We start from the raw sequence: 18,933 nt of genomic DNA on the forward strand, positions 1-18,933 counted from the left end.
GGTAGCAGTGTCTCGGATAGATATCGGAAGGGAAATCCCCGATGATATTTAATCGCCGACGCGATGATTTATGTATCAGAATTACGCGCGTTCGATAAAACGTCACGCATGGTTATGAAAATCGATTGGCATTGCCTGTATCCTTCGGTATAAAGTAACGTTACTCGAAATTATCTCTTGATTTTGCGAGACATTTTTAAGGATTAACCCTAGAGTGCTGGCTCATTTTTCTGAAGTTAATAGTGAACTAAGTGAAAACTTACCGACGTAATTAAACATTTTTTAACATTTTTTTATGTTTAATTTATGAGTTGCCGGGTAAAGTAACGAGAGAAAAAAATATTTGTTAAACTAAGAATTTTGCTAATTCAGCGGATCCATAGCCGCAATATACGAGAGGCCAGTTTTCTTTGTTAAAGTAGCAAAGTTTTATAGCTGAATAAAGTTGGCGATTATAACTAATATTTGTTAAAATAGCACAACTTTGTTAATACAGCGAGACAACTTTCTGCGAAAATCAGTCAAATAGATGTGAATTAAAATTTTTAACGAAACTTTCTACCTAAGATAACGCATAACTTTGCTGCTGTGATGAAAAAAATTTCTTACGTTAGCAATTTTCATTGTAGCGAAGAACTAATTGCTCTAACAATTCATTCATTGTTTTCAGACATAATTTCTAAAATTATCAACTTATCTCCTTAGTTACAGGTGTTGAACTCGCGCAGTAAGCTACAGCTTTGCTGAATCACTCAATCTACTTTTTTCCGCGCTGAACATTATTTTAATGTACCATAAAATAAATAAATTTTAATGTTTAACAGTTTTATTAAATGTTATTGTAATAAAATCCCAGGAAACCTCTACAGACTTTTCTGTTTTAAATCTTTATAATTTGAGTTCTAATCAAAATTATTAGACCGCAATTGATATTTAGAAGTAAAAAGCGTTGCTTGGATGGGATACGTGAGTAAAAAAAGATATAAAGGTTGGAAGCGGAGTTAAAAGAAGTAAATGACCTTCTGCCTTTTTACTAACATTTATCTAATAAATGATTTCTTCCTTTTTAAATAGAATAAATCGATATCACTATTATTTGATTGACGTATAAAAATTATATATTGATTCATTCTATTAAAAAAAAAATTATATTCTGATAGATCCTTATCGTCATTGTCACATTCGCAAAAAATTATTGCAAGATCGACCAAAAATTGCTGAAATGAAAGTATTTTTTTCTTAGAAGTATTTTTGGAATTATTCACATTAAATTAGTTTATACACTTACAGAAAAAAGTTACAACACTGCTCTGAATGAATAATTATCCAGGCGAGCTTGAAATTACAGATCACAAAGAACGTAGTACAGATCTGTCTATAACTACAGACATATTGAAGAGAAGAATAGGTGGAATCACGAGCTTCTGGCTGACGCTGCTACTTAATAGCAAATACTTGAATCGGACTCTGGGTGAAAATTCACCCAGAGTAGCACTCTGGGGTTAATTCTTTTAATTAATCATAGTTACTTGGCTGAATTCAACAGACGCCACGATCGAAATTAAATTAAACGTCAATGCTTATTTTCTGACGGAGGATCCTTACTAGTCTTTATGTTATTCATCGAAGCCTGTTATTCTAGGTGCATTGATCACTTTGCCATCGTTCATGCCATGGATCATCGTGTGTGTGTTTGTATGTATGTTCAGGCAAGAAAAATAAAGAGCGCACCGCGGGCGAACTCGTGAAGAAGGTTTTTGCGAACAACTGGCCTCGTGAAAGCGACCGCTCGTTTATACTCGTCTCGCATGGATCGTATAATCCCTTTATGATACACCATATATTTTTATTAAAAACGCGCGACAGCACGTCGAGACTTTCACTCTGTCGTCTAGATATATTATTCCATAGCCAGCTCGTTTTGCAATTCTGATCGACCAAACCGCAGTAGATTCGCGCACAACCGCGACAGACAGATTAATTATCAATTCTCTCGTTTCCGATTGATTCGTTTCTCGAATGGAAGAGAGAGAGAGAGAGAGAGAAGACGTTTTACTATAACCATTTGTAAACCGATCGCGCGATGAGGACCGTCCGGAATATATCCCGCGTGCCGAATTTATAGATATCTCTCCCTCAGGATCGCGTCGGGAAAAGAGCGTCGGGTTTTACGTTTTACTGCGGCGACATGCCGGGACGATCCGTAAAATTTCGCTCCGTCGAATATCCGATAACTCCCGCGAGCGCGATTTTTATACGCGAGGAGCCGAGTGCGCGCAGCCGCTGTAATCCCGATTAATTAATACGAGAGGATATCCGGATTATCGAGCTATTGTACATTTGGCTGACGGGATTCCAACTCGAGGGACCGAAGTGCGCATGCACCGCGCATTAATGTTCAAAAGACAGTATTTATTTTATGCGATATAGCTATTATAATGATTTAATATTGAATTATGATTTTACGAAAATTGACGCTCAACGTGAACCATTTTGCGATAAAGGATCAAATTTAATTATTGAATGTACAATGAATGTTATTGTACAGTTAGCAAATATTATTACAATTATTATTGCAAATATAGTCAACGTTTCTGTATCGAATCATTATTTTCTAATCCCATTTGTCCGAATGAAATTAACAATCGCAGAGCAAAATTTCGTTCGAAACTCGTAGATTTTTCAGATGCCCGTTTACGTTTAACGAGAATGTTATAAAACACTACATTTATCGGCTGTAATTAGCGGCTTATTTAGATGGATGTTTTTTGCGCGCAGTTTAATAATCGAGATTAATGTATACATTTAGATCTCGGTAAAGTTGCGTGCTGCGTGAGTAAACGGATCGCCGCGGGATGTTGTTAATCAGCGTAAGTTAATTGCGAGGGCTGAAGATACTGTTTCTTAACAGCAGTAATAAGATTTATGAATCTAATAACGCGCCGGCGCGTCGCAGTTGTAGTAACTATCGCTTACATAATCCTCCGTTAAATAGGACAAACTGCCGTTTGTCAAGCAAGAATTTACGAGCACGACGATTAATTTTCCTATCGGAAACACGGGGAAGCGATAAACGAAATTCAAGCACGTGAGCAATTCAGCGAGTCGATACTTCCGATGAAAACAATTTTAATCTGTCAAATTTTCGTTGGAAAGCACACCCGACACGAAATATTCGCGGACGCGAAAAATGACTGGCGTGCATGTTTCTGGTTTGAACACATCTCGATTGTACATACATTGCATGATGATTGCAATTTTACTCGGTATACCCCGAGGCTGATGAGAAAACTCATTTACTAGCTGGCTTTGTCGACGACACGTCGTCGCAACGCGACGTGGGGAAAGAAAAGAGGATCCTGGGGAAAGCCAGTTTAAAGTGCTCCTTGCTCGCGCATAGCGGAGATAATTATCCATCTCTCAAGCTCACGAAAATGCCGGGCATGGACAGTGCGACGGATGGGTTCGGGGTTTATCGATCCCGAGCCACGTTGCAGAAATAACTTTCGGACGGGAGTGAAGGAAATGTGAAGTTTCCTAAACGATATTCTGGAGCGAGGTACAACGGCAATCCCGATACGTGTTCGCCGTCAAATTTTACGTATTAATAGAGACTACCTCGCACCCTTGTCCGATATCTCTTTCGTTTGTCGAATGTGTTTCGAATTCTATCCAGGAAGAAGTACTCCAAAGTTTCGTCAAGCGTATATATATCGTCTTGAACAACTGAATTGTGTAACGGTTGGATGATTCTTAATTCATTGTACGAGTATTTTCGAATATTCTGTTAGATGTGCCAAAAAATGGTTCCGACGCAAATCACGTTTTCATCGCCACGAATAAATACAGAGATCCATTTCGCGTGTCTACAACATTGAAATTGGAATTCAGTGAAAGCTCACACCGGTTTCATTGAAAAAAAAAAGAGTACGTAATTGCATATTGCAAATTGCATATTTATTTTCAAAAGTAATAACTATATGTTTTATTTATATTTGATTAATTTTATTTTTCTGTGTGTGAAAGTATTAAGGTATGAAAATAAATATAAAAGATGTTTTATGTTAAAATCTGTCAGAATGACGCATGGAAATCGATAATTTATCGATTTTATATTCATCATCTTGTATAATATTTTCCTATTTTGATACTTTTACGCGCAGTAAAATAGAATTAATAAAATATAAATAAACCATGTGAGGCCTTTTAAAAATAAATTTGTATTTTCTTAATAACTTTTTCTTACTTTTATGTACAAAATAATTATAAAAAGTCACACATATATTATACAAGAATTATATTTTTATTTACAAAAGTATCAATAACAATGATATCTTACACAAAAAGAGCATAGAAATGTATTATATTTCTCTCTCAAAAAAACTGATATCTTTTTTTAAACCAAAAGTAAACTGTTTGAAGTAACTAAAGGGATCCTAAAGCAAATTACCGACTTTTTTTCATTGTAACATTTCTTTGGATTGGTAAAACTTTTTTTACACAATTAAAATATGCATAAAAGTAAGAATAATGAAGGACAATTTCTAGTACATATGTATTAAAAAATTTTTCGTTATTAGCATGAAATCGCTATTTTGCTTTCTTTGTCATGTCCGTATTTAATTGTTTAAAAAAATTTTGCAATTTTCTAAAGCCAATTCAAATATACCTTAAAATGAAAAAAAAAAGTTTAATAACTTGCTTTAGGATGTGAGATATTGCTTTATTTTGTAAGGTCATTTTTTCTGAGTGAAAATTTTGCATAATACCGTTTATAACGTTGACATTTTCAACGCCAAACACGTTCGTGATCAATAAATGAACTTTTCTGCATAGAATGGAAATAAGGCAAACGAAATAAACGTTGGCGCACTCGTCCGCCATTACATACTGTGCAATATACGGCCGTTGATGAAGATCCGACTACTGAATTGTTTTTACTGAAAGCTTTTCAAATTTTGCACATAGATCGAGTTCGATCACGCGTCGATTAATGGCCTGTCGAGTTCCCATTTTGTCATGTATCGCACGGAAGTTTTTGTTATCAATTGTAAAAACTGTGTGTACGTATACGTGTACGTATACGGGGTCTTTGCAGATCTGCTGAGCCACTTTTTACACGCGAATTTTTCGAACAGTCTGAAATTGATTTTACCTCAACAAGAATATCGAGGGCCAATAATAAATGATCGAGAGAATCGCTTAAAAGCTGACTTTTGGATGCAGAGCAAATGGAAATCAAAATCTGTGTTCAATTTCAAATAAACTCTCTATTTCAAGAAATTTTTAATTTGGAATTTAATTTAAAAGTTGTTTAATCCAACAATGTTCCATTTTTCAAACAAAACTTTTACGAAAAATACGGTTTTAATAATAAGTAATTTTTCTTTAAATCTTTCTAATATCCAATTTCCAAACATGATCAATAAGCTCTTTAATAGATCTGTTTTGAAAATTTGCGACAAGCGACAATGTTTCTCCTCTTTTGACGTTTCTCGCTAAGGCAAACTCGGCCCTGGATTGACGGTACGACCAACAGATGAGAAGTTAGTTTAGGTTTCGCTGGGTTTGAAAACGGTTCAGCCTGTATGCAATATGCAATTTTATTGTGCGCGGCGATATTGTTGGATCGGTATTGGGGTTCTGCGTGGAAAAATGCAACCCAGGCCGGCCGGTCGGTCGAATAATGGATGCGGAGCGGACAAGGGACGATCGGGTGGTGAGATGTTGCCAGCCGGCCAGCCAGCCAGCCAGCCAACCAGCCAGCCAGCCAGCCAGCCAGCCAGAGCGGCTGGACTGACGCGCCGGGTTGCGCATAACAGAATATTGGCACTCGCGGAACCGAATAACCGATAATAATAAGTGCCTGCCACTCACACGGCCGCCCGCCCAATCGCCCGTCATCTATCTCGCGCCTGAAAGGCCTGTACCCTTTCTCCCTCCCTCCCGCCGCGTGATTTGCGAACGATTGCCCAATATGGATTTCCGCGGATTTCCGAAACTTCCCACTACGACAAATACATCGCGTACTCTGTGAAAGAGGCGGTCTCGCGGAATGACGTTTAGTGGCGATAATTACATTTTTTCCTTGTTTTTTTTTTTTAATAAAAGAAAGAATTTAAGATTGTTAATTCTTAAATTTAGTGTAACTGTCCCAATTACTGTCGCGTTTTTCAATTGTATGTATTGGAATAAAAAGTATGAGATCGTCATGTATTAAAAATGTTTTAAACTAAGACTGTCAGATAAACATAAATAGGGAAAGGTGGCACGGGGTCAAACGGGGTATCCCCTGTATCGTGCGATTCAAAAGCAGAAATCACAATCGAGCATATGCGTTAGTTGTGGATCCTCGGTCGTTAAAACTTATCCACGATCCAGCAAAGTAGGTAGCCGCGTTATTGAATAAATCATAATTTTTTTTTGCGATTTTCTTATAATTTTATTTCATTTTTTTTTTTTACTTGTAACGTTAGTATTACATTATAGTAGATATACTTTTAAAGTGTATCCCATCCCACAAGGCTACCCTATCTTACCCCACCCGTGGAGCAAGATAGGGAGAAATACCATTTTCTTTATATTAAATTTATTTAATGATAATTATTGAAAGATTGATATTCAAAGAATACTTAAAAAGTAATTCGATGATCATAAAAACTTAGCTTTTATTTATAATTAAATTTAACTACCCCTTGTCCAACCTCTAAATATGTAGCAGTAAATGAGAACGCAATATTTGATACAGTAGTAAGACAGTAATCGGAGGAGGAAAGGGGGAGCAATATTCAGAATATTAATTGGCAGGACCAACAATGATTGATTTACACTTTATATTTTTTTTAATTTTTTTATTGCATCTAAATAATCAATTCTTGTTGCTTTTATTTTGTGTATATCTCGATTTTCAATTATTTGAATAATGATGAAAAAGAATGTTTATTATATATTTAAAAAAATAAGCGTGTCAACTGCCGTTATATGCTAGCAGTAATTGGGACAGAGTTACAGTGTAGCGAAGATTGCATCGTTTCCGAAGGATTCAATGCTGCAGCAGCAATCTATGACCTTATAAAGAGATTTAATTTTTTTTCTACCGGTGCAATTTTTTTTTAATACTAAAAAGAATAAAAATGTCATGCGACCTTTGCGAATATGTTTATAGAGCGGAAGTGGATTTATTATGAAAAAGGTAGTCATACGACAACAGAATCGCTCGTACGATGACTGAATAGCGTTATTATTGCAGAGATAATATGGTCGATAAGAAACATAAGAAGATTCCGTCGCAAATTGTCGCAATCCCTGCGTTATACTGTTTCTTCGATGATCGTTTTCTATTGGATCGGCAAAAATCGGGTCAACGCAATGCTCATGCAACCGTTCGCGAGTGACAAACGCGTGAAAACGACAACGAGACGGTGAAAACGCAACGAGCGGAACTGGAATACGCAGGTGAAAAGAGAAGAAAAATAAAAGGGAGAGAGAGATTGGTCGCGTCGACACGGTAAAAATGATCCAGTGAAAACGGAAGGCGGACAGATAGATGGATGGATAAATATAAAGAGAGAAATAGATATATAACAGATGGAAGGAAGGAAAAGAGGGTGGGTGGAGGAATTCTCTTTCCGCACGAATGAACGACACCGTCTGCGCGCGCGCGCGCGCGCGCATACGCCCGGCGTTTTTGCAATTTAAAACGCGAGTCGGTTTTCTCTTCGGTCGAATCCACTTCCGCCGGATGACGGATACATATGTACGCGAGCGACATCGCTGCAACGTAGTACGTCAATAAGCGGATAAGTGAAAAAAAAAAGCGCCAGCCAACAAATCAGCGAGTACGTTCACGGTATCGACACTCGCATCACTGCTGCTATAATCTAATGCAACGTTCCCTCGCCTTCATCCATTCTATAAGACAAAGATGAAGTCATTGGAGCTATTTGAGGAGTCAGCTCTGATTAAACTCTCTTGGTTGAGCAAGAACGTCTATATCGCGGGAAAATTATGTAGAGGAAAATTGCTGAATGCGTTCCGGTCTCTTAAAGCGTACCTATTCAACGTTTTACTTCATATAAGCAACATTTTGTGACAAAAATAAATAAGAGATATAGACAAACGTTTAACAAGTTTCACTTTCTCTCGCGCATGTTATCAGCATTTTGGAAAATCAGGCGCACCTTTATAAATGATTAATAAAATTATTAATAAAATAAATATTAGTTAATGTGGTTCATTGGATTTTTAATTATATTAATTCATAAATTCAAGCATTTGATCGTTGTCCGAATTAAATAAGGATAAAATGACACCCGGGGGGGGGGGGCAATTGGGTGACGTTTTCGAACGCAGCTTTAATGTAGAAAAGCTGCGCTAAATTGATTGTATCAGTCGGAGAAGCGAATTGTAAATGAATTGGAAGAAAATTTGAGAAATTCGCGGGTCGTGTTGACGAAATCTTGCGACGGGTTCCGGCGAAAGATTGGAATATCCATGCGCGAGAGAGGATTTATTGGAATTCGGAAGATTCCGTGGGAGGATCCCAGAATCGCTGGAATAATTGACGCCAGCCGTCGCGCCGCCACCTGCAAAAGTATCAAAATGCAGAAAGGGTTCGACATCACGTAATGCGAGCGTTACGACTACCATAAATCTTCCGGCACGAAAATTGGCGCCGATAACGGCGCGCAAAGCTCTGGCCCGCTCGTAAAAACCATGAATCAAATATCTATTTCGCGCAAAGCAAACACTTTGCCGTTGAGAGTTATACGCCATCGTTGTAACCGTAGCGAAGGGAAGATTTTTGGGAAAATTTGAACTGGCGGGTTTCTGACTGAGATCGCGAGATCGACCGTTGAAATTCCTGAATTCCCTTTTTCGACCTTTTTGAAAAACCAAAATCGTAAATTAATTTGACATTAATATTAAAGTTAATCATTCAATTATTCTGTGGAATTTGAATGGCTCACATTATTTGAAAAATTTTTATTTCTGCCGTTTTCTTTCCTCGTAAAATGAAAAAAATGCAAGTCTTTTCTATTACCGAGATATTTAAAAAGATTATATATTATAATATATTAATGTATTAAATACAATATATTAAATACAGTATATTGTACAGCTTCTGTAATCTAGACTTTTAATTCTATCTGTATTTCTTTTTCTCTCTCTCTCTCTTTTTTTTTAATAAAAACGTCTTTGATCAAGATCTCAAAAATTGCAACAGCGTACATTTTCATGAAGCCGCCATCGCAGTTTTCGGAAAATCGCATACGTCTTCGACCACATAACTGTAGCTTACGCTACGTTATCGCGCGTTTCATCGACATGGACATATTTGAATATACTGCGCGAACGCGAGCGCAAAAACGATCGTAAGTTTTCGCGATAGCCTACAATTACCTACCCATAATTCACGGGCCGACATCTCTCGTGCTCTTTGCGTGTGCCTTATTCGGTATTGTACCTTCGTAGAAAAAGAAAAATTACAAATTTGGTTTTGCCATCAACGCACAATTATGTTCAACGAATTTGTATACTCTTTAAATAAATGTCGAAACTAAAGATAAGATTTTTTCAATTTTTCCAATTACCTTGCGCGTTGCGATAGTAATAATATGTCTCTTTGCTGAAAGAGAAAAGTAAAGAAAATATTTTAAAAATATAAATTATACTGTGGCTCTTGTGAGAACAGTTAATTCATAGTCGGCAGACTATTCTGGTTTCTATTCTGACTCTGTCTCTTAGTTCATGAGAAATTTATTAAAAATTTATAATAAAATGGCGATTAATAATGTGTATAATGTTTAAATATTGTGCACTAATATTAAACAATTAGGAGCCGCTTAAAAGAATATTAAAAATAACTTTAATAACTTGTTTCGATCAAATACAATAAACTGAAGCGATTTCTAGAATACTGTACAATATTAATAACGTTATGCAGTAATTAAATGATTATATTATTTGTCCAATAATATTGTACAATATTTCTGTAAACAGCTTAAAATAAATTTTTTATACACGATCCATAAAATATTAACATACAATAGTCCAGACGATTAATAATAGTATACAATATTCAGATATTGTGCAATAATATTGAACGTCTATGAACCGTTTAATGCACACGTTACAATTTGATTATTCATCGCAAAATGACAGCTATTTAATCCTAGGTATTGTATGTACGTAAATTTGACGTATAATCCTCTATCTACCCTAGTGAACGTGGTCATTGAGCTCTAAACTAAATTATGCTTTTTTTATTTTTTCTTTTCAAATCAAATTAATAAATAGGTTAGTTATTTATATTTATAAAGATTTATATTACGAATATTTTGTCAATAAAACTGAAATGTTTGAAAATTTGGTGTAACATTAATTAAGAAAGGTCTATTTTCTTGAATGTAAAATTTACATACACAAAAAGAATGTGTTTTTTTTTTTGCTAAAATATCTAAAAATTTAACTATATACAAATTTAAAAATAATTTTGTTAAATCATAAAAATAATCCTACGTAGGAAACTTAAGGATGATAAGCAAGGCTGCAAAAAGTTTCGACATTCTAGCAATCACTTTACGAGTGACCGATACAATTATTTTGATGGTCTAACAAAATTGTTTTTAAATTTATATCTAGCTAAATTTTTTAACACTTTAGCAAAACCGTTCTTTCTATATATCAATAGCACTGTATCATTCAATAACAATTTTACAATACCGTCTTAGGAGTTAATTTAAAAAATCTCGATTGTTACTCTTATAATCACGTGTATTTATATACAATATTATATTATTACATATCTGATGAGAAATTATATATTTAATAAATATATTTACTTTGTTCATTTTAACGTAATAGTTTTTGTTAGCAAGAATATATGATAGCAAATATGTGAGTGGAAATAAAAGTATGTTAACATAAAATCTGATAGCGTTTCTACGATCAACCGATCATCCTTCTTTCATTGCAGTGCAAAAACTGAGGGGTCTGGGGCGTACGAAGGCGAGAAGAAATGAGGTGGACGTGACACAATGACATGATGAAGAGCCTGGTGGGGATCATGTGGATAGTGTTGGTGCTCATATCAGGTATATATGATCAATCTAGAAATCGCATGCCCGAGATCCCTACGAATCTGATACTGATCGACGGAAAATTTCATCTTGTCGCTTCCAATATTCTAGTTCGCCTTTTATTTTCACACAGCACACTACGATTCTTCATTTTCTTCTTAAAATATAAATTAGTAGCATGAACAATTTTTAACTGCATCTTTAATTCAATGAATAATTGGATAAATATTTTGACAGATTTTGATAATTCATAAGTTGCAAATTTGAATTTCAAATCACGTTTGTTCCAATTTATAAGAAAGGGGGAGTTTAATGTTGTTTTTATACTTTAAAAGATAAATCTTTATAAATATTTTTGTTGAAATTAGTATGTCTATTTAACTTATTCACATATGATATTTCTTTAATAAAAGAACATATCTAGTTTAGTTATTTTTAAAGGCATTTAAGATCGAATGAATTCAGCTTACATTAATGTATACTACATATTTTCAGGAATATATGCGGTTTGTTCAAAAGGTAATGCAACTTTCAAAATAGCATGCCAACGTGACCTACACGTGCTATTTCGCTAGTGGTGTTGCTTAGCGAGTCTCTTAACATTAATACAACGTCACTCTATGTTGACAACGTTATTCTATGTTGCTTAGTTTATAATCTACAACTGTTTAAGTGAAGTTATATTCGGTGCTTGTGGCGATTTTGTTGAATCTCTTCTATCGACTGAAAATGGCGACCTTTCGGGGTAGATTTCATCCTCGAGAAGAAAAAGACGTCTAAATTGGGTGTAAAGGGGGATTGGGGAATGATGGTTGTTTCATGCTTCGCAAAAAGTCAGAACAAAAACGACGAATGCCTTGTTTGCCCACACTTCAGACCTCTTCTTTGTCATTGCCTCCCTCATGCTGCATTACTATCAAATAAGAGTCTTTGTTGGCCGTTATACCATGTAAAAAGGAAAATAAGAAAGTAAAAAGATACAAAAAAAAATCGTAACGAGCACCGAACACAACTTACTTAAAGGGATATTTTAGTTTGAAGGATCATTTTAAAGGCTATTTTTACTGTGAATTTTTTGCTGTGAATTGAAATCTAGGATATTGCGTTTTAGACACACATTTTTATTACTTCTTTAATTTCATAAAAATACATATTTTATCGTTGGAACTAGAATAAATCATTTATCATAACGTTGAACAGAATAGCGATCAACTAAAAATAAAGAATAGAATTTTGCACATTTTTTTAAACTTTTGCAAGCTGTGAAAAGAGATAATAATAAGGATCCTAATTCCAATCATAGCTACAAGTATTACGAATATCTTGCTTCAAGGCATAAATCGATCAATTCAGCAGTTTTTGAGACAAGCTTTGGGACAGGTCGAAAAACATGGATTTGAGAAAAACGTATTTAAACGTTTTACAAAAGGTTTACGTGTGTAAAAAGAATGAATTACTTTATTCTGCTATACCAGGCTCATAAAATACATCTTCGTCTTTTTCTTTCGCTATATCGTTTGGGAACGAAGAAGAAGATCGATTTTGATTACAAATTAATAAAGATCTTGCGCGTTACGCTGCGTAAAATCGTGCATCATTTGATCCATACCTCGCGTTCTTCAAAATGTAGAACAATAACATACTGTTCGAATTTCATTGAATCGTTTTACAGATTTATTCTTAATAGTAAGTATAAAGATTGAAAACTGATTGAAAAAAAATTGTTTTTTTTTACTCGTCAAACTAGAATACTTTCTTAAACAACTGTAAACTATAAATCGTAGCAAACAATATGGAGTGATGTTAATGCTAAGGGAATCGAGATCAGATCGCCAGTGTGTTAAGATCGTACACAATGTTATTGTTACGTCGACTCAATTCAGCATCCGTACAATCGCAGCTCTTAATGATATGAATTCGATGACACAATCAACGCCTTGCAGGATCATCTGTCAGCGCGGGCTCTTTTCGACCTATTGGCATCTTTTAATTAATCACCGTGTTTTATTGTAGTATTTTGAATTGTAACATACTGATGAGGGACAAGTAAGTCCCTCATCAGTACGTTACGAAACATGTATATGTGGTACATTGATTAATTAGTAAATTAGTTTTCGTAGATACGTTATAAATTTATGATTTATTATAGATTTCTAAAATTGACTCGACCTTGTTTACTCTTTAAATTTGTAATGCTAAGGGAACCCACTAAGCAGTGTCACTAGTAAAGTAGCACGTATAGATCATGCTAGCGCGCTATTTTAATAACTCCGTCACTTTAGGAACAGATATCCCACTGGACACGAAACAATTAAATAAATTACGATAAAAAGATGAATAAAAAGTTGCGCAGTTTACAAGCTGGGTCCGTTTTACTGCTCTTACTAAATAAAAATAAAAGTTTTCTGATAAATAAAAAATATCGATATTTTGCGGGAAAAAAACACGTGCGAAAATGTAAAATGCATATAGGCGAATATTACTCTTGCGTGCATACGCGAGTAACGACTGCAAATGTGCACGTGGACGCGAAATCTACTCGAAGCTCATAAAGCGTTTTCCATGTCCTGCGAGTGTGTTTGCGAGCCCGGCGTTCGCTACAATCCACACGAACGCGCACACGTTGTCATGCATACTCCTGTGGTCTATGAGATGCGTACATTATCGCGGTTTGTAAGTGTAGATACACACACATAACTGGTCGTCCGCGTTTACGATTGCATTTCTCTGTTATTCTTGCACATCTGTGCGCCCGGAGTGCACTCGCGAGACAGTCATAACATCATCGTTTTGTCTTTCATCTTTTTTTTTCTTTTTCGTTTTTTTATTTTTTTTGTTTTTTATTGGAAAAAGACGTGCATATGAGCAGTTGAACAGAGTAAATGGCACCATTACATAACCAGACCATCAAGTGCAATCCTAAGAATTAACCATCATGTCGCATAGTTAAGCGTGTGTTTTTTTGTCGAATGTTAGTCGTAATATTTGTTGGAATAGATAATATTTGTGTTAAAACCCTAGAGAATCCGTTATTGCGGGTGAATTTTCTCATCTAATTGCTAATGCAAGTTTAGTGCAGTTTTTGTTATTAAAATTTTGCTTAAAACAGGATTGTGCTGTTTGAAAGATTACGTCTACATCATTTACGTGTTGTCTACATTATGTTTACACGAATCTTTTTCAATATCGATCTGTTTTTTTTTTTTTTAAGTAGACGATACAAATTTAAATTATTATATATTGCATAATACAATACAGAAAAGAGTAATTGAGTTATGAAATTGTTAATGTATCTGACTTTAGTCTTGATAAAATAAAAATATGTAATATTAAAAGAAAGAAGTATAATTTTCACTATTTTTAATCAAATCTGAATCTTTTCTGTGTGTGTGATCTATGAATTATTGTTTACATTTATTATTGTTTTAGACTAACTTCAGAATAATTTAAGTATATAACACTCTAGTGTTAACACTGTCATTCTATTCGGATTTATTTGGCTCAACATACATTTTATTTTCTTGTTAATATTTTTTTTAAAAACTTTTCTTTTGAAATTTAATAATTTTTATTAACGCAAAGGTCTCTTTCCTGTAAAAACATTTTTTTATTTTTTAAAACTTTGAGTAATGACTCGAACAATATGATAGTACAGAAAATTCAAACAGGAGAGCAATAATTGTAATTCAAATTAGATAAATTTTTTGTGTTCGCTCATCTCTCATACGTTTCTGAAATAATCTGTACTTTAATTATTAAATACTGAAATCAAATAAAATGTACGCGCAGCATATATGTACGTCATTAAAATTTATCAAATTACAAAAATGTGTGAAAGCAATATATTGTAAATACGCATAAATACACAAGTCGGAGACAATTTTTTATAATATTATAGTAGTCGCAAAATCAATATCGTCCAAGTTGAATCACTATAAACAATTGTTTATTGTTTTCGAATTACATTTGTCACTCGCGCGTACATCAATTTAGTGAGTAGTATTAGTGTTACTCTAATATTTCAAGCGTTAAATTGGAGTAAATACGAAATACAGGAAAGTTAAATCATCGCGAATCACCGTTATTGACATTCTCGCGGGCAACTTTAGTTATTCGTCCCGCGGCTATGATCTTTCCGGCTAGTCTTGAATCCAATTTCCCGAGACTGTCTCCCAACGTGCGAGCCGGAAGGAACTCCTCCTCCCCCTGGCTCAGTTTCAAAATTAAAATTACTGGCGACGTTGCATCACGCACGCGTTAGTCGGGACGGGGGTGAAAGCTCGTAAAACGACAATAAAATGACGTGCGAGCGTAATAAATAATATAACGGCGGGCCGAATCCGTCGGTGACTTTGTCGTAATGACGGGATATCGACACGTGTTCGCGCCTCGTCAAACAAGCGGAAATTTTTCGTCGTCTCTGTATATAATCGGCGCCAATCCGTCGTTGAAAAATGAAATTGTCTCGATTCACACAAATGAATAGAGTTCGCAGTATATTCTATACTAAAATAAGTTAGTGATTTGATAGGTAATACGAGAAAAATATTCGCAGCGAAGAAACATATACCCTCTTTATCTCGTTTAATCTAACAGTGCGCAGTTTCCGATACGATCTTTGATTGAAGACCGAAGATTGGAATGTATCGTATTATAAAATGTTCAGGGCACGTATCATTGAGCTGAATGGTTTCCAATCGCAATTATTCTGTTTGTCCTGATAGAGAATACAATAGAAATGTAAGGAATTATTGGATAATTCCTATTGGAATCCATTCGGTTTCATGATACCCAATTGTCTCTGGTCTTTTAACCGTGAGTTTTTTATTTGGGAAGGAGGGGAAGGTTGAGGGGTTCAAATCGCTCTGAAATTTAAAAAATATTTGCGCAACACAATAGATCATCTGAATGGCGTGACCCTTACATCGATTCACAGAAAATTATTGAATCCCGAAGAAACGTCAAATCGCTTTGGAAAACAAATTGTGTAATTATTTAATACTTTAAATTTTATTGAGTAATCTTCATCCATTATTTTCTCTTTTCTTTTTATTTAAATTTAATATCACACTTTTAGTAATGTTTTGCAATATTTTATATTAAAAAAATCTGTCTTTGAATTTTTTAAATTTCTTTTTTTAGAAAAATAATTATGAATATTTTGTATGTAGTAACAAAATAACGTAATAATAAATTCATATTACACACATCTCTTCAATAACTATATTTTGCCTTTACTCTCTTCAGAAAACAGAGTATAAAAGTTATGATTTACAAAACGTATACATATTTTTCCCATTTAGAAATAAAAAAAAAATATTCTGAGTTTTAAAGTAAATTAAAAACAAATTTATTAACGCAAAAGGTCTATAACAGAATTGATAACTTTTCCCTTTCTCTCATCGACAAAATCCTGGATACGCCCATGCTTTCGACTATGTCCTTAAGCGTAATGAATAGAAATCCGCTCGACAAAACATTTGAAACGAAATAATTAATTAAAGGAAATTTATACAGGAATGTTCTTTCGGCATACGTATTATACATTATCACAATGCCAGCGGAACGTGGTGCTTCTCAGGCCGCGCTTTGTGGTTCCAATATTAGCGGCGATTCGCTAGATCTGCGTAGCATGCAGATCCAGAGGCTCAGCGTTTTACTTTGAAATTGCAAATAAGTGGAGACCGGTTCGGACGGATATATCTGAGTTCGTATCTTCCGGCCTATGTGTTGGTCTTTATAATGACGGCAACACTTTATGCGCTGCCGTACGGCAAAGGGTTAAATATGCGCAAAGCGAAATATACACGGCACGCTCACACGGGCACGGATAATGGGAAAACTACGAAGCGGAATTACCGAGCTGTCCTGTTACGTGGGTAAACTATCCACGGTTGTCTCCCTTCCTTTGATATCTGCCCTCCGGGCGAAATATTTCCTACTCTTCCTCTCCCCGCGGCCTTTTGGATTCCCTTATTTTCGCTTCGTTCATAAGCGACCTACCGTTCGCCGCGATATTAGTCCTAAATCTCGTAGAAGTGGCGAAAGGTCACGTTAAAATGGAACTGCGATAGATCATAACATCACTGGAAAATTTCTTTTAATTAATTAGCGAAATAAAAACGAATTATCTCTTCAAACTTATATTGCAATAATTTTGCATTACAATGACGATGCACCACATTGTGCGGTGTAGCGCGCACGAGTTTGACATTACATTCGATTCAGCTTGCACTGTCTACCGTTAATATAACTTTAACCTCTGCTATATAAAGACAATAAGCATTGTAACATTGTGGAAATTTAGTTCAGTGCGATAAGGTTCCCTTATTAGATGACGATTTTAGAACACGGCTCTCCTGTGTTTCCAGGATGCTCAGGAAATCCAGACGCGAAGCGATTATACGACGACCTATTGTCGAATTACAACAAGCTGGTTCGTCCAGTGGTCAACGTCACAGACGCCCTCACCGTTAAAATAAAACTCAAGCTTTCGCAGCTCATCGATGTGGTAAGCAGTGATATCCTTTCTCGCGGCCACGTCACTCGCACGACAAAATGCGAGAAGTGGCAAGCGGAAATTACGGATTTACGTATTGATGTTACACCGAGAAAAAGAAGTCGTTTAATCGACCAAGCTTTTCAGCTTGATTAAATTTTTTCACTTCAAATATTTATGTGTTTAACTCAAATACGTGAAATACTTGAACTTGAACTTAAACATTTCTATGTATTTAGCTTAAAGTTATTTGAACTTAAATATTTATGTATTTAGCTTAAAGATACTTGAAGGAAACCGAGGAAATTTAATCAAGTTAAAACGTTCAGTCAAATTAATAACTTTTTTCCCTCACTGTAGATGCTTTTGTACGTTAATATTTTAGCACTGAATGTTGCGAAGCGCTATTAGCGTCGTTATCCGAAGGCAAATTTTAGCCGCGTACTTTGTATTCCGTAATGATAAAAATTGTTGTAGCAGATGCCGTTGACGCGTACATATACAGTCTGTTTTTTTTCTTTTTTTTTTTTAATCATCCCGAGAGAGCATGAGATATATCGGCTCATAACGGAATGTTGCGATATATTTTCAGAGCGGAGAAGAGAGCGATGTATTCTCACAAAATTATTCTCTTGCAGAATTTGAAGAATCAGATCATGACGACGAACCTCTGGGTCGAGCAGGTAATATAAAAGATCACGTAACGTAGAAATTAAACAGGAGGAAAATCAGAAGGGGAGGGAGATTATTTATTAAACGCATGGCGTAACGTCAAACGTGCGTTGGAGCCGCATTCGTAACAAATCGTAGCAATTTTCGATTTATGTAAGTTCGCCACGCGAACCGCTGAAACTTTCATTGTTGGCCGTCGTCCACGTGGAAAGTAAATGTTCAGCCTGTCGATGACACGTTTTAGCACGTGTTACACGTGCGAGAGCGCCCGCGCGGATTTTCGTACGCAGAAACGAAGATCGGACAGAAGCTTCCGCCTGGAGAAGCCAGAAAATAACTCCGGTGAACCGTGCAACCCACTTTCAAATGCTGGATTACGTAAGATAGATAGATTCGCCCCATGTGCGGTACCGTTTTTCCGTATCTGGGATATATAGTGAGCACGAAATAGATTCGTGTAATAAATACGCGACTTCGCGACGGAAAATCGGGTCATTAAAGAGCAGGTACCTCGTGACACGATTACAAGACGTCGCTTGATAAATTCTCTAAAGACTCTTGTTGTGAGAGCAACGCAAGTAAATAAAAACATACTCGATGTATTCTATAATATCATTATATATCGATTGTTCCGGATCTAGCATTTTTAGAGAAACTATAAGAGATTGTACTTTCTCTCGG

At 35.4% G+C, this 18,933-nt stretch overlaps 1 protein-coding gene across 6 annotated transcripts in view; it reads left to right on the forward strand.

Moving 5' to 3' along the window:
- LOC105194771 (acetylcholine receptor subunit alpha-like) overlaps positions 1-18,933 on the forward strand; it is a 119,207-nt gene that overhangs the window by 79,512 nt on the left and 20,762 nt on the right. For 4 of the 6 annotated variants that reach the window (XM_011159862.3, XM_026131430.2, XM_011159863.3 and 1 more), the window contains 4 exons: positions 10,979-11,096; positions 11,577-11,600; positions 17,453-17,592; positions 18,219-18,263. In XM_011159862.3, coding sequence (XP_011158164.1) covers positions 11,045-11,096; positions 11,577-11,600; positions 17,453-17,592; positions 18,219-18,263 — 261 coding nt within the window. In that variant the 5' untranslated portion in view covers positions 10,979-11,044. The remainder of the gene's footprint in view (positions 1-10,978; positions 11,097-11,576; positions 11,601-17,452; positions 17,593-18,218; positions 18,264-18,933) is intronic. The other 2 variants (XM_026131427.2, XM_026131429.2) reach the window with 1 other exon arrangement.

The sequence above is a fragment of the Solenopsis invicta genome, chromosome 1, assembly GCF_016802725.1.
Source record: "Solenopsis invicta isolate M01_SB chromosome 1, UNIL_Sinv_3.0, whole genome shotgun sequence".
NCBI classification, from domain to species: domain Eukaryota; kingdom Metazoa; phylum Arthropoda; class Insecta; order Hymenoptera; family Formicidae; genus Solenopsis; species Solenopsis invicta.